The following is a 14,635-nucleotide window of genomic DNA, read 5'->3' on the forward strand; positions in this document are numbered from 1 at the left end:
CAGAGGAGAGAAGGAGATGCAGAAGCTGTAATCAAGAATCTGTGCAAGGGTGACAGGCAGCAGGAAAGCAAATAGGTTTCCTGCCTTGAGTCAGAGCAGGAGAGACAGTGAGCCTTTCTTAGGAGAGGGCCAGGCAGACATGGAAGGGAAGTGGATCCAGGAGCCAAGAGTGCCTCAGGCAAGGCTTTGGGTATGAGATCTGAGCAATTGGGTTTCTGATGCATCTGATGGCTGATGGAGGGGCAGGGGCTCGTCCCACTCTCCCTGCGTGCAGAGACATGGTGCTGCAGAGACACGGCAGGGGCATCCCTGGCAGGGGGGAAGAAGAGGAGAAAATCTCTCCTCTGGACCTCAGTGGTTTTAATTCTCTGCTAAATGCTCCTGTGACCCTCCAGACCCCTGACTCAGCCATGCCCCACTCCTTCAGCTCCAGGCTCCTCCAGCCTGCACAGGCATAGCAGCTGCTGTTTGAGGATCCCAGCTAATTTCAGAGAAAGTGAGATTGTTCAGCACTGTCCAGCAGCCCCTAGCTTTATTCCTCTCTCAACAAAGCTCTTTTTACATACCTGTCTCAGCAGCTGCTTGCAGTCCCCTCAGGCTCCTTTGCACTACTCCTCCAGCAGGCAGCAGCCTGCTCTCAGGGCTCAGTGTCCTCACTCTGTCCCATGCTTAGGCACAGGTACTGACTACAGGCACTGCAGTCTCCCCTGCCACATCAACGCCATCATGCCGTCCCCTGCCCACCCACAAAAGCTGCAGGCACCTCCCCTGCTCATGGACAGGCCCCTGCCAGCATCACCCCAAGCATCCCCTCTGCAGCCTGACCCTGGTGCTCCATCCAGAAGCATCACCCCAAGCTGTGGCTCTATGGCCACTTTGGGCTTTGAGACAACAAATCAGAGGCTTAATGCAGGTTAAGCACATGCTCAAGCTTTTGATGAAATTGAGACTATAACCATTTTTCTAATCCCCAACAAGGCTTGCCCTGTAGCTATTTTCTTGCCAACAAGCAGCAAGCACAAAGGCTCTGGAAAGGCTTCCCAAGTAGCAGATCTACGGGCTTCTCTAGGCAAGGCTTGCAGGGAGAAAAGGCATCACTGACTCCCATCAGCCCTCTGTGCTCTCGGGGGAGCAGAGCATTCTCTAGCAAAGCCTCTTCTCTCTTATCAGCCCAAGGCACCCATGCTGAGGGCCAAACCAGGCTCTTCCTATAGCTTAGCCAGCATGTCTGCTGATGCTCAGGGAAGAAGGGAATTGAGCCTGCTCTCGCTGACAGGTCTCGGTTCTCTGGGACTAATAGGAATAAGACAGTAAAGGCTTAAACCAGTCATTAGAGTCATTAAATATAACTTTGAATATATTCAGGAAGCAGATTTACTGGAAGAAGACAATATTTCTTCTGTTGCTTTTCATGTCTTGTTTGATTTAGTGTCGGGTTTTTTTTGCTGTTAGCATGCTGTCTTATTTTGGGAGGGTAAATCACAAAAGAAGTGTCTCAACTTTGGCCAGAATATGAAGCACAACAAGGTCAAAGTCAAAGTCACCCTTGCAGAGGGTGATAAACCCTTACAGCTAGATTTTCAAAGGGATGTACATGTCTAACAGCTGAAAATCAGCATCAAAAATCACTTCAGTGGTTTTGTAGGGCTGGTCCTTCCCAGCAACCAGGACAGGCGTGGGGTTCAGCAGCTCCAAGAGCAGCAGAATGGTGCCAGGTCCAGGAAGCCAGGGTGGCTTCTTCATCCCCACAGCTTCGCCCCTCCTATGAGCAGGCAAAGCAGAAAGCTTGAAGAAGAAAATATCAGTAGTGGTGACTGGTAAACAGGGATAAGGACTGCAGCTGCAGAGCTCAAAACAGTGTGTAAGCAAAATCTCAGGGCTGTGATGCAAGGACTGAACAAGCTTGCAATTTGAGCCTTGTGATTTTTCAAGGCACTGTCTACAGGGTCTGCACTCACCAGGGGAATATTCAGGGGGCTGCAGGGGAAAAAAACAACCGGTCTACAAAGAAGCCGTGCCAAATGAACACGACGCCTCCATACACACATTGGTAATTATACTGGGAGCACCATCTTTTAGGAGCAACAGTGGTTGCTTAAGGACACATCCAGGCTTTCAGCACTGGCTGGGGAGCTACAGTAGGGTGCCTCAGAGGACAAAAAACAAGTCTAGGCTTACAGCTCATACAACTCACTGCGGCCTCAAAGATATTTGGAAACAAAATAACACTATGCAAAAAAATTGTTACAGCAAATTGAAGAACTGGCAATAACTTACACCATACTCAAACATTCATTTGGAAAAAAAACCCCACATAACAAATGGCTTATTTTCAGCTTTTCCCTAGAACCCAAATTTTTGAGGACAGGGTGGCTGGCACATATTTGTCCCCTCCAATAGAGATGCAAGGGCTGGACAAACTGACAGGAATTCAGCTCCCATTGAGATGTACACCTTCCCTCCTTGTTGTCTCAGCACCTTCATTCTTTTCCTTCCCAGTGCAGGGGCGGTACTGTATTAATGCGTTATTAATGTGTGTATTTCATTAACTTCTGCTGATATCAAAACCTCCCTTTTCCTTTTCTTCCACCTAAATGCTCCCCCTACCTACCTTCTGCACAGCTAGGTGAGTTCATGCTACCACATGGCATCCCAGGCATCACCCTGGTTTTCGCTTCCCAGATGAGACCTATCCCTATTCCTGTGGAGCATTTGCTGATGATGCTGAACCTCCTCACCTCACTCAAGACTTTTGACAAAACACATGTCAGAACATGCCTGCACAGGGCCTTTCCCCTCTAGGTCCCACACAGTGCTCTGGACTTGATGATGTCCTTCACTCCTCATGGTCATACTACCACTCCAGCAGAAACTCCATGGGTAGAGTTTCATGCTGCCAAGCCAAAATGCCATCTCCCATATGTGCTAATTGCCATGGGGCAGATAGCAGCTGGGAGCACACTTGCTGCCCATGGGTAGGCAACTGAACGATAATCTTGGTGCCATGCTCTCCATCAGCCTCCCAGAACAGGGTGTTTTTCCACATAGGTGAAAAATGACACAGAAGGCAACAAAATGCTTTTTTGATCCCAACATATCCCCTACACTTTCCCGAACATGGCAAATACCTAATGAGGCTGAGCAAATGGAACTGCTCTCACTGCTGAAGCAGTCATCTGTGGGGAAAAGGACAGCCTAGCAGCACCTGGCAGGCCAGACTAGCTCCAGGACATGACCTGTGCTCTGGTGTCCTGACACTGTCACCCAACACCTGGCAGCACCGTGGCAGGATGTAATTGACCTGGCAGGACTCATGCTGGGAAGCCTCGACTCAGCTGGGCAACCTGAGCTGCAGGGCTCACCCCAGGCGAGTGAGGCCCATGGCACAGCACCCAGCACTGGATCCCCTGTGTTGGCTTAGTCTTTCCATAGGGCAGTGAGGGTGCCCTCCCAGTCCTGCTCCTAGCCCCAGTACCAAACCCTACGGTGATACCCAGGACCTCATCTCACCCCCACACACAGCTTGCATGCTGCTACTGGGGTTTTTGGCTCAGACACCTCAGCAGAGCTTGTTTTGCCATGCAAATACAATAAGGAAGGTAAGAGGAGCTTTTTGCCCTTACACACGGAGGCTCACCTTTCCCTGTTTTCCTTCCTCATCGACTCAAACACTTCGTCATCCTCGTCCACATCCCTGTCCTGCAGCCCATCCTTGGAGCAGCCGGTGCCTGGGGCGGGTGGCTCCTCTGGTGTGCTGTTCCGCCTGCCTGGCGTGCCCACAAAACTTGGGTTGCTCTCACTGTCCTTCTGGCTCTCAATTGCTGAATCCACCTCCTCCTTCTCAGCCAGGATATCATCGATGTTGGTTTCACGATAGCACCTCAGTGGCACAGTGTCCAGGTCTGTCTCAGAGTACTTCACTGTCCTCCTTATAATCCCGGTTTCACAGGAGCCAGGTTTCTGGCTGCCCAAAGGAGACACTTCTATCTCCACCTCCACATGGCTCAGGCTGTGCTCGGGTACCAACCCTGGTGGCTCGGCTGGCAGTGGGGAGACAGACTTCTGGGGGAGCTCAGCCAGGGGAGTGGAGTCAGGGGCAGAGGAACCTGCAAGGAAGGCCCAAGTGATCAGAGCTATGGGGAGCTGCAATGGGGAGCTCTGAGGAGCCGCTCCTGCAGCAGCATCACACACACACACACACCCCGAGAGTGTGGTCACACGTCACGGAATCATTAAGTGTGGAAAAGACCTCCAAGATCGTCAAGTCCAACCTTTGACCAAACACCACCATGTCAACAAAACCATAGCACTAAGTGCCATTCTAGTTGCTTCTTGAACATCTCCAGGATCAGTGACTCTACTTTGTTGAGGGACACAGGGGAACAGTGAAGAGGTGGCAGGAGGAGAAAAAGTATGAGAGGCAGAGACAGGCTGTCAGTGCTAGTGCATCTCCAGCCAGCCCTGAGACCCCATCTAAAACCAAAAGCTCTTCTGCAGAGACAGCCAGGGACTCTTTGTCACCTCTTTCGCATGGCCACAGGGGACTTTGCACAGAGGTTGGTACACACATCATCTGACCCCGGGAGGACATAGGCTGGTCAGTCTTGGCGGAATCTCAGCTCTTTGTTGGGCACTGAGATGACCCAAGGGATGTGCAGCCCCAATGCAAGTCCTGCTAACAAAACAGACTTAAAAGGAGGGGTGGGCCAACCCGATGGCATCCACCTGCAACTTCTTACCTGTCTTTGGGGTATCTGAGGAGCCATAGAAGAATTCCCACTTGGCCTTGGCAATGCGCTGGGCATGGGCGGAGCTCTGCCGGGGATACAGCCCGGTGCCGCCCTGCAGAGAGGAGAGCAATGAGTGGGCAATGCATTCCCAGGGCAGAGCCCACGCCCAGTGTGGGAGACCCTGGTACCTACCTGCTGTCGGGACTCTGGCTTCAGGGGACTCCTGGCGAAGGTGGGGAATTCCTCTGGCAGCCCGTTGGTTAGGGATCGGCAGAGGCAGCTGGTGTCGAGGGCACAGAGCTCCTTTCCACAGGGACGTGTCCCCGCTGCGGTCCTGCCCCCGGCCAGCAGTGGGTCAGAGGCGGAAGCCTCCAGCTTCAGCGTGTGCAGGAGCCGCTCCTGAGGCAGGGGCTGGGGCTGGGGGGACCCCACGTCCCCACCGAGCTCCAGACTGCGGCTGAGGCTGTAGGGGCCATTCTCCCAGCGGAGATGGGGGGTTGTCGGGCAGCCCAGCGTCCGCACGCTGGCCTTCTCAATGAAGCGGAAGGTGACCACAGAGCTGTGTCCCTCTGGGGCTGGCGGGCTGCGGCTGCCCAGAGAGGCGACGGCTGGGCTGGGCCGGCCCCAGCGCGGGGTGCAGGGCGCAGTCAGCCGCCCGGTGCCTGGGCAGCTCCCGCTGCCAAAGGGCGCTGCCTCCGCCGGCCTGCGGGCCAAGGAGCCGGTGCTGTTGTAGAGGCCGAGGGGGCAGCGGCGGGCATCGGGCGCCAGGCCCTTGCGCAGCAGGTGGAGGCGGCCGGCGTTGAGGTTGGGGGTGAGGCAGGGCGGGGGGCTGCACCGCCCAGCCTCGGGGCTGCCCCCCGCCAGCCAGGGCCTCCGGTTCACCCTGTGGGCAAAGGGCGGGGGAGAGGCAGTGCAGCCCTCCTCGGGGTGGAAGCGGACAGGTGCCCCTGCTTGGGCCATCCTGCCAGAACAGGGCACAGAGGTGTCAGGTCCGGAGCCCAGCGGGGTGGCACAGGCACAGCAAGGCAGGATCCCAGCACCCCTGAGATGTTTGAGACAAGAGGCGATGCATCCTCAGGCAGCCCTGAAACAAGGGCAAGGAGTTGATTAGGGAAGGGAAGGGACAGAAAAGAGTCTGGGGCATGGCAGAAGAAAGGTATGCTCCAGGTGAGACAACCCCCAGCAAATCCCCTCCTGCTGCAAGAAGCAGGCAAGGTTCATCAAGGGCATCACACCAGCACCACTGCAGGGATGCTGGCAGCCCTTTGCTTGGTCCCAAGGCACCCAGAGTGTTTGCTTTCTCCCCAGGATGCCAGGATGCTCAGGCACTTTCCCCACAGTTCAGCACCCCAGGCACGGTGAGAGAATGCGCTATAAAATAGGTTTCATTCATTCTGCTTTAGGCTGAATATATTTACTACCCACAGCCTACAGCTTACTAAAGTAAGGGGGGAAAAAAGTATCTACTGTATCGCTGAGACATCCTCCAATTATACTTGCCCAAGGAGTTTAATATGAGCAGCAAGGGCAAGGAGCTTCTCTCTTTGGAGGTCAGCCTGGGTTTAAACTGTGTCACACCAGCACATGTCGCAGCCACTACTGATGGCACAGACAGAGCTGTCAACACTAGTACATTCAAAAAGCGGTGGTAACAGACAATCCCAGCCTGGGGGAGCACAGCAAGCCTGCCCTGCACACAGCTCACTGGTCTGCCTGTCTCTGTCTAGAGATTGTATACCGGGAGATGAAACCAGGCATCCCACAGCAGCAGGTGGGTGGCTGCAGGGAAAGGCAGGACCCAGAGCCCCTATCAACCCTACCGGCAGGGCTGCTGACATTTTTCTTTCTCCCAGTGGAGCTAAAACTTGTACTTATCCTTCCCTGAATTTCTTTGAATTCCTAATGTGCAGAGAATAGTCTGCCTTGGCTGCTTGTGCCTTCTGACAGATGCCAAGATACTGAGTCCCTCACTTTCATCATTTGAAAGTGAGAAACCATATGCCAGCTGCAAACAGGAACGTATGATTTTCCTCTCCCAGTTTCCGACTGCAAACCAGACAGGATTACATTCCTAAAGGACATAGGGCTGAATTTTCAAGTGTTTTGGCTCCAGAGATGCACAGACAAAACTATTAATGAAATAACCCAAACCACACCTGTGGGGTAGGCACCCATTTATCTGCATTATCACACTGCTGAAAAAATCTGTCCTGCTGAGCAACAACAATCTCTAATTCACTCACTAAAAATTTTATTCTCTTGATTAATTTATCATGTACTGCTTTTATAATATTTTTTTCTTGTTATGGTTGTGTGCACATTCAAGGTTGCTGAAGCTAACTGCTAAATAATAAAGATGCAGGGATTATATATTTCAAATGAAATTCTACTTTTTATCTCAATGCAGACTGACACATATGCCAAGGAAAAAACTTATCTCTAGGAATTGTTTGCTTTCACTGTAACATAACAAATCTACAAAACAACAGCCTATCTCAAAACATGTGAGTTATTACTAGAATAAATGGGATAAGCAGAATGTCCTCCTGGTTATTAAAACAGATTTATCAAATTTAGAGTAAAGGCTGTGCCTGCCTTTGACCCACCAAAGCTGGATGGCAACATCATGGAGTGAGCTTTTCTTTAATAATGAAAGGTAAAAAGCACAAGTGCAACTGAGATGAAAAACCAGTGACGGAATGAGCTACATTTTCCTGCTTGCTGATTTCAATTGTGAATCAAACGGATGCTCCTTAAATCACTGTGATGAATAGATTGGGCTGTAAAGGACCGGTGGGCTGAAGAAAGCCTTGCTGGTCCTGCTGCCTAAAGGCAGGAGAAGTCCTGCAAAGAAAATCTCAAAGGGTGTCTGCCTGGGCAACCTTGGGCATGCATTCAAAGAGAAAAACTCAGGAGCTGCAGTGTGATAGCCAGGGGCTGCACATCATTGGGGGATTAAATTTGTTCAATAAAACATCTCACAGGAAACTTGTTCCTCCTGGCTGTCCCTTCTTAACGGCCAAAGGAATGTCCAGGGATGCTTCCTGGGCATGCTTTGAACCATACCCAGTGCAACAGGGGATGGCTGCTCCCCTTGCAAGCGCTTTCCTGGCGGAATGGGGCGATGCGGAGCGAAGGCAGCAGGAACTGCTTACGCTGCGGGGGAAGCACACACCCACGCCACGGGAGTGTGGGGACAAGGCGTAGGAGCTGGGGGAGGATGAGAAGAGATTGGGCAAAGAACGGGATAGAGACGGGAGAGAGGCAAGAGTTGCAGGGATGAGGGTTAAATTCACACGATGGGCCGTATTTGAGTGCTGGACACGGAACCCGTGGCAGGGAATGGGGGAAACCAGGCTGTGGCTTGCCGGGCTACCTGAGAGGGCTAAGGCAGGACGGCCGTGGGAGATGACTGCCCTCCGGAGGGACACAGAGCAGCTCGAGGGGATGAAGTGGTGGCCGAAGAGGGATGTCTGGAGGCCCTGAGGCTGTGGGGCAAACAGGTGACCTCTTTCTGGTTTGGTGTCCAGGCAGGGGACGTGTCCCCACCTTGGAGCTGAGGCTGAACATGCTCTTCACTCCCTGGCCCCCCCTGCCCGGCTTCCCTCACCCGGCACCTCCCGTCTTGGCGGGATCAGCCCTGAGTGGATGTGACATCCATCCGGATGAGGAGGGAGCACCCCCGGCCAGGGGGGCCGGCGGAGCTGCCCGCCGCGATCTCCCTGCCTGGGCATCGGCCCCGCGCCCTTCCCGCCGCACCGGCACACGGGGGCCGGAGCGGGTGTCGGCCCCGCCTGGTGCCACCGCAGCCCCGTACCGCCGCCCGCCGGGGCGCACAGCCGCCCCGCTCCCTGCAACAACTGCTGCAACTTTCCCCGCTCCCCCGACACTCCGTTTCGGCCTCCGGTCCCCGCCGCGCCCCGCCCCGCTCTGCTCCCCGCATCTCACCGGCAGTGCCGCCGCCGCCACCGCATCCTCCGCGCCGCTCTTCCGCGCTGCTGCCGGCGCGGCTCGGCCCGGCCCGGCCCGCCCCGTCGGGCGCGGCGCGGTACAGTACGGTACGATACAGGTCGGTGCGGTACGGTGCAGCACGGTGTCACCGGCCGCAAGCCGCCGCTCCCTGCCGCGCTAATCCCGGCCCGGGGCTGTCACTCCGCACCGCTGACAGCCACGGCAGCCAATGGGAAACCCGCCGGGATGCAGCCGCGCCCCGCCCCGCTCGGTGGCACCGGCACACGAGGAACGGCCGCATTCACAGCGGGGTGCCGTCCTCATGTGCGGGCAGGCCGGCGGGTCCCCCGCCCGTGTAACATCCTCCGCATGCTCGGGTCACGGTGTGCGCACCCGCTGTGCCAGCGCGAACCTGGCCTCGTGCACTGGCAGCGCGACCCCGATGCCGGTGTGCCTGTTCCAATGCCACACCACTCACGTCCCCATGTCCCGTTGTGCATTTCTCCGTTCATCAGAGAGCACATCAACATGAACGGCCTGTCCCTGCTCAGCTGCATCCAAGTCATATGTGACCACTGGCACGTGTCATGCATGAGCATGCACGGCCTGAGCGTTGTGCCCTGTGCCAAAGGGTTCAGGCTCCCCTGTCCCCCACCATTGCTTAAGAACCAAGAGGATGAGAAGACAAAAGCTGCTATGTGGTCCGGGCTACCAACCAACATCAGCAAGTCCTTGTCTTAGAGCACAGGCTCTATCTGTGCCAGGCTCAATTTTGTGCCAGGGACTTACCTCTCCAAAGGTCGTCACCCTAAGCACACTACAGCCATGGGTGCCAAGGTGTCTCAGGCCACGAGAAACTTGATATCACAGTGTCACTAGGCACCCCAAGCATGGTAAATGCCACACGAATCTCAGGAAACCACTTCTAGATACAAGGGGGAAAATCGCCTGTCTTTTGTCTCCTGCCTGGACATGGGGACTCCACTGGCACTAGTGGCACGTGTGGGTAGAGCTCATATGGGACAGCTGGCTACCGAGGTGAGGGGTGCTGAGGCAGGGCTTCAGGACCCTATGCTGCCAGTGCATTGGGTCTGCGTGTGGCAGTCACTGGGACTGGCAGCGAGCAGTTTGTGCCCTCACAGGTTGCCAGATCGATTTGCTATTAAACAGCACTTCATTACACAGCCCAGCAATCATTATTAAATGTGTGTGAGACAAGAAGCCCAGGGGAGCTGGAGCTTCATGTGCACATCGTGTCTGCCTTGCAAAGAGCTGCCTCTTCTTGCTGCTTTCCCTGCCTGCAGCAAGCCCAGCTCCAAGCTCACCTGCCCCCACTGTCACCCTAGAAAGTGTTTCTCTTTCTGCCCTCCCAGGCATGGAGAAAAAACAGGCGGGGCAGGCTTTCCTCATATTTAATGCATCAAAGTGCTGCCATTTTCTCCTTCCTTCTCCAGGCTCCTGCCTGTGAGGGGCCTCTCCCTCCACACTGAGGACTCAGCTGCCTTAAACACAGCCGGCTTTTCTGGCAGACTCCAAGAAGCTGGGCTAATTAGGGGCCTCACTGCTGAAGGATCAACGACCTGATTCCTTCAGCAGCTTCTTGATGGCAAGAGGGCGGGGAGGGAGAAGGCTTTTCTCTAAGCCACAGCCAGAGTGACAAATTTAACCAAGTGGAAGAGCGCAGAGCTTCCCAGTGTGTCCATACCAGGACAAGGTATGTCTGTGCCTTCCCAGCAGGAAGCCCTGCTGAAAGCTGCAGAAGATAAGAGAGAGGTCTTTTCCTGCCACTCTGACTGGAGATCCAGACCATTCACAGAAAACACATTTCTGTCCAAAATGTGTTTTCCCTGCCATAGCAGTAGCTGCTGCTCTCCCTACAGTGTCCTGATCGATATCCTACTTGCCTTCCCACAGCCCTAAAACTCATGAAAGATGTGTCTGCATACATGGGTCTGGCCAGCATTGACATAAGCCTTACTTGGATCAGGATTTTTCGGGATTTAGCCCTGGCTCTCCCGATCCCTCCTGCTGTGAATCCCTCCCCAGCTGATGCAGGACAGGAGGGAGCAGAAAACCCCTCTGGCAGATAACAGAAGGGGACAAGGTGTCCCTCACACTTCACCTCCCAGCCCAAATCCAGTGGGCTTAGCTAGAGAGATAGGAGTGCAGTGCACTGGGAACCCTCTGTGCTATTATTTGTGTACTTGAGGACCTCCATTCCTTGCCTGCAGGTACCACGTCCTTCCTGTACTAGAGTTCACTCAACTCTATGTCATCCCTTTTAGTTTCCCAGGTCCTGCGACAGGGAACTTTCAGGATTTTTCTAAATATTGCCAGCACTGTCCTTGATCATGCTCATAAGTCTGCAGTACAATTTTCTGTCCCAAAGGCAGAAGGATCTGGGTATCATCAGAGCAGCACAACGATGAACTTCCAGCTTGGAAGAGATCAACCTGACATGTCAGTGTCCAAACAACTGAACAGATGAAATTTGGGTCAAGAGGAGTTAGACAAAAGCTCTTTCCCCCAGGTAGCTCCAGGAGATGCTCATGCTCACCTTGCCTTAGGCTCATGGATCAGTCTCTAGAAAGGTGCTGCAAGTGCAGCTACAGCTCTACTTGGAGTAAACACTGTAGTGCACTCCAGGGCTGCTTCTCTGAGCCTAGGGGGGCCGTCAGAGCCATTTCCTCTCTGGTGTGCTTTGTGCTAAAGGCATTGCAAAAGATGCAATGGCATACTCTACCTCACTGCTGCCAAAATCAGTGGGGCTGTACAGTAGCCTCAGGCCACAGTGTAGGCCTGCAAGGGGGGACAGTCACCCCATCAGCAGATGGGCTCTTCTCACCAAACTGACTGGAAACATCATGGAAATAGCAACTCCAGCCACACAGGCGATGAGTCCCAGTGAAAACAAGGGAAGCTGAACTCCCCTCACCTCTGCATTGAGGGCTCCCGGGCAACCCATTAGGTTGCATGTATTCCCTCAGGGCCAACGTGTAACTACGTGGCTCTAATTAATGCCTTCTACCTCCAGTGCCAACACCAAACCACATCCTAGTCATATATTAAAAAAGCCATTACAGCACAAGCCAAGTCTTTAATGGGCTGATGCACTTACCTGTTATTCCACCAGACTTGTGGTTAAAGATAAATGGTGAAAATATCCTGCCTTGGACAGTCCTATACAAATGCTGTTTTGCAGCTTAGTCAGGGCAAAAAGACAGCGATGGAGATCCTTGCCGAAGCCCCTTCCCCCCAGACCTGGAATAGGGGAGAGCAAACCTGTACTGTCCTGGGCCTCTTGCAGCTTTCCTGTGTGGGACACTCATGTGAGACTGTGGCAGGGTTTTTCAGGGTGAAAGACATTCTAGAAGAGCAGACAAACTGCAAAATGTCTTACCAGAGAGCAGAGTCCATGCAGAGTACAGTCTACCTGAGGAATAGCTGCTGCCAGTGCCCTACCCAGTGTCCAGCTCCCTACCTTGTGCTGCTCTCTCTTGCATGAGGAACAGGGGCTTGGAAGAGTGGAGTTGTAGAGAGGTGGTAGCAAATGCTGTGTGCTGGGCCTCAAAATGAGCTGTAACAAAATATTTCTGTAATGCCCCAGGCACACCTGCTATCACAGAAATCAGACTCCCAGCGCCAGGCAGCACCGGCACAGGGAGTGGGCTTCCTCCTGCACCAGCATTGCTCTGTCAGGATGAAGGCAGAAATGACAGCATGATAAAACCTGTCCTGGGGACGTGGGAGGTGGGGCCTCAGCACAGCATGAGCCATAAATAATCTCCCTACACAACAGTTAGGGGAACAATTGTGTGGGAGTATCTCTTGGTAAAAAGATGCTCAGGCAAAGACGGTCTTGAAGGAAAGCAAGGGATTTCTGAGTGGCAGGGTTGTCTCTCCAGTGAAGACAGAGCTTCCTAGGTGCCAGCGGGTCATTCACCAGACCTACCTCACGACGGTGAGTCACTGCACCAAAGACAAATTTAGTCTGAAACAACCCAAATCACCCGTACTCTGGTGCAGCTTCCCAGGACAGGCTTGTGCTGCAGCACAGATCTTTAGACTGCTCTCTAGCTAATCTATGCAACAATAAGATGTGATCCCTTTCCCATACCTTCAGACTCAAGATTCACATGGGGAAAGGTGAAAGGATGTAAAGGGAAGTGAGAGCAATGAACACAGAGTATTTTATGCAGAAAAGAAACAGTAAGCCCCAGGCACACAGTCTGACCCAGCACAGGAAGAACATAGTCACATACCGGAATTGTGTGAAAGGCCTTGAAGGTCAGTTATACAAATTAAAAATAATCCAGTAATTCCAAATATATCCAGAAAACTGAGCAAAATGGCTGTCATGGAAATGTGTAGAGACAAATGCAAAGAACACACTGAAAGCTTGAAAGCAGGGGATTCACGAGTGGGATGCTGCAGAACAGCCCTGTATTTCCGTTTAGCTGGGAGCTTCTCATGCATAATCCTCTTTCAACCTTGACTTGCAGAACTTGGTCTTGCTTTATTTCCAGTTAATTTTTTTTTAAGCCCTGAGTGTATAGTCAAACTATTTTCTGAATAAGCAGTAGGAAGGTGGCATGTATAGGGAAGAGTTGAACAGAAGTCACCATGTGTTCTTGTTTCACCAGCTTAGAAATGGCTTCTGGTTACACTGTGCAATCTCAGCACTGACTGACTGCAGAGCTTACCCTATGAGCTCAGTACCTTCTCCCATGCAACCAAGAAGTCCAGCTGTGGTCCATTCCAACCCTGAGAGTGATGGTGGCTGTCAGACTTATCCAGCAGCCAGAGAAAATATGGAGCCAGATCCTTTGAAAGAACCTGGTGAGAGTCCAAGAAAAAACAGTATTGAGAGGCTTTACTGAACTCTGGTACTGCATTCAGCTAGCTCTAACATCTTAGAGGAGTGAATACTGCAGAGCTAGTTGTGTCCTTGACAGGATCTTCACAACTTTCTTGTCCACTTGAGACTAGTAGAAAACTGTAAAGAAAATGGCCCCAAAGTCTTTGCAAGGCTAAAGGTGTTTAGACAGCAAGGTGCCAAACCATCATACGAGGTGATAGATCCCAGAACATTGGGATAATGTTCGCTTGGCATCATATTGATCTCCTAAAAATAAGTTGTACCCTTGGACAGCACTAGCTTCTGGAAACCCCAGCAGGCCCGCAGAAACCCAGCCAACTTCTGAATACACCTCCGACATGGATATAACTGAATGTTCAATGCAAGGGAAAAGTTAAAAGGCACAAGTCGGGGAGACTCGCCCATTATATCTAGCAAATCAGGAGCATCTCTGGGAAAAAAAACCCCTTGGGTTCCTCACTTGTGGTCAGCTCTTCTAACCACAAAACTTCCCCTCCTTCAGGGCCCCATTTCCTAAATCTCATCTCCACTTCCTAAAGGGTGAGGTGATGACCAAACTGCTTCTCTAGACTCTTCAGAAGTTTAGCTGTGCATCAGCATTGCCCTGCAGCAGTGGAGCTGGCTGAAGTCTCTGCTGACTTCAGGAGATGTTCATGAGGGTGAAGATGCCATGCCCTGGCTCTGCAAGCTGCCAGCACCATATGTTTCCAAGGAATATACAAGAAAGCTGCAGTAGCAGCAGCTGTTGTGAGCTAATCTGCTTCCTCCCCCTGGGGCTCCTCTTGGTCTCTCATTACTATGGATCAGCTCAAGGCCTGATGCAGTAGCCCTGCTTTCCCCCACAAGACATCAGTGGCCACTGGGATAACAGGAGTGCCAGGGAACTGAACAGCATCCCCTGAGTGTTGAAGGTGCCTGTGCAATACACTCCCCCAGCTGTCCTGCAAGAACTGTAGGTGTCACAGCCCAGCATTCACCAGATCCAACTCAGAAAGCTGTTTTGGCAGACCTGTTTGAGGTATTATGGATCAACTAAAAATGGGCATCCAACTGAAGCTTAAAAAGGAGACTTTCA

The 14,635-nt window shown here is 52.8% G+C and overlaps 1 protein-coding gene across 1 annotated transcript in view; it reads right to left on the reverse strand.

The window, feature by feature from the left end:
* The window catches only part of PSD (pleckstrin and Sec7 domain containing), a 45,616-nt gene that overhangs the window by 29,286 nt on the left and 1,695 nt on the right, over window positions 1-14,635 (reverse strand). The window contains exons 3-6 of the mRNA XM_088169036.1: window positions 13,385-13,517; window positions 4,923-5,814; window positions 4,740-4,842; window positions 3,638-4,106 (exon numbers count right to left, since the gene is read on the reverse strand). Of these exons, the coding sequence (XP_088025162.1) occupies window positions 3,638-4,106; window positions 4,740-4,842; window positions 4,923-5,690 (1,340 nt within the window). The 5' untranslated portion in view covers window positions 5,691-5,814; window positions 13,385-13,517. The remainder of the gene's footprint in view (window positions 1-3,637; window positions 4,107-4,739; window positions 4,843-4,922; window positions 5,815-13,384; window positions 13,518-14,635) is intronic.

This window comes from Sturnus vulgaris, chromosome 8 (genome assembly GCF_052056855.1).
Source record: "Sturnus vulgaris isolate bStuVul1 chromosome 8, bStuVul1.hap1, whole genome shotgun sequence".
In the NCBI taxonomy this organism is placed as follows: Eukaryota; Metazoa; Chordata; class Aves; order Passeriformes; family Sturnidae; genus Sturnus; species Sturnus vulgaris.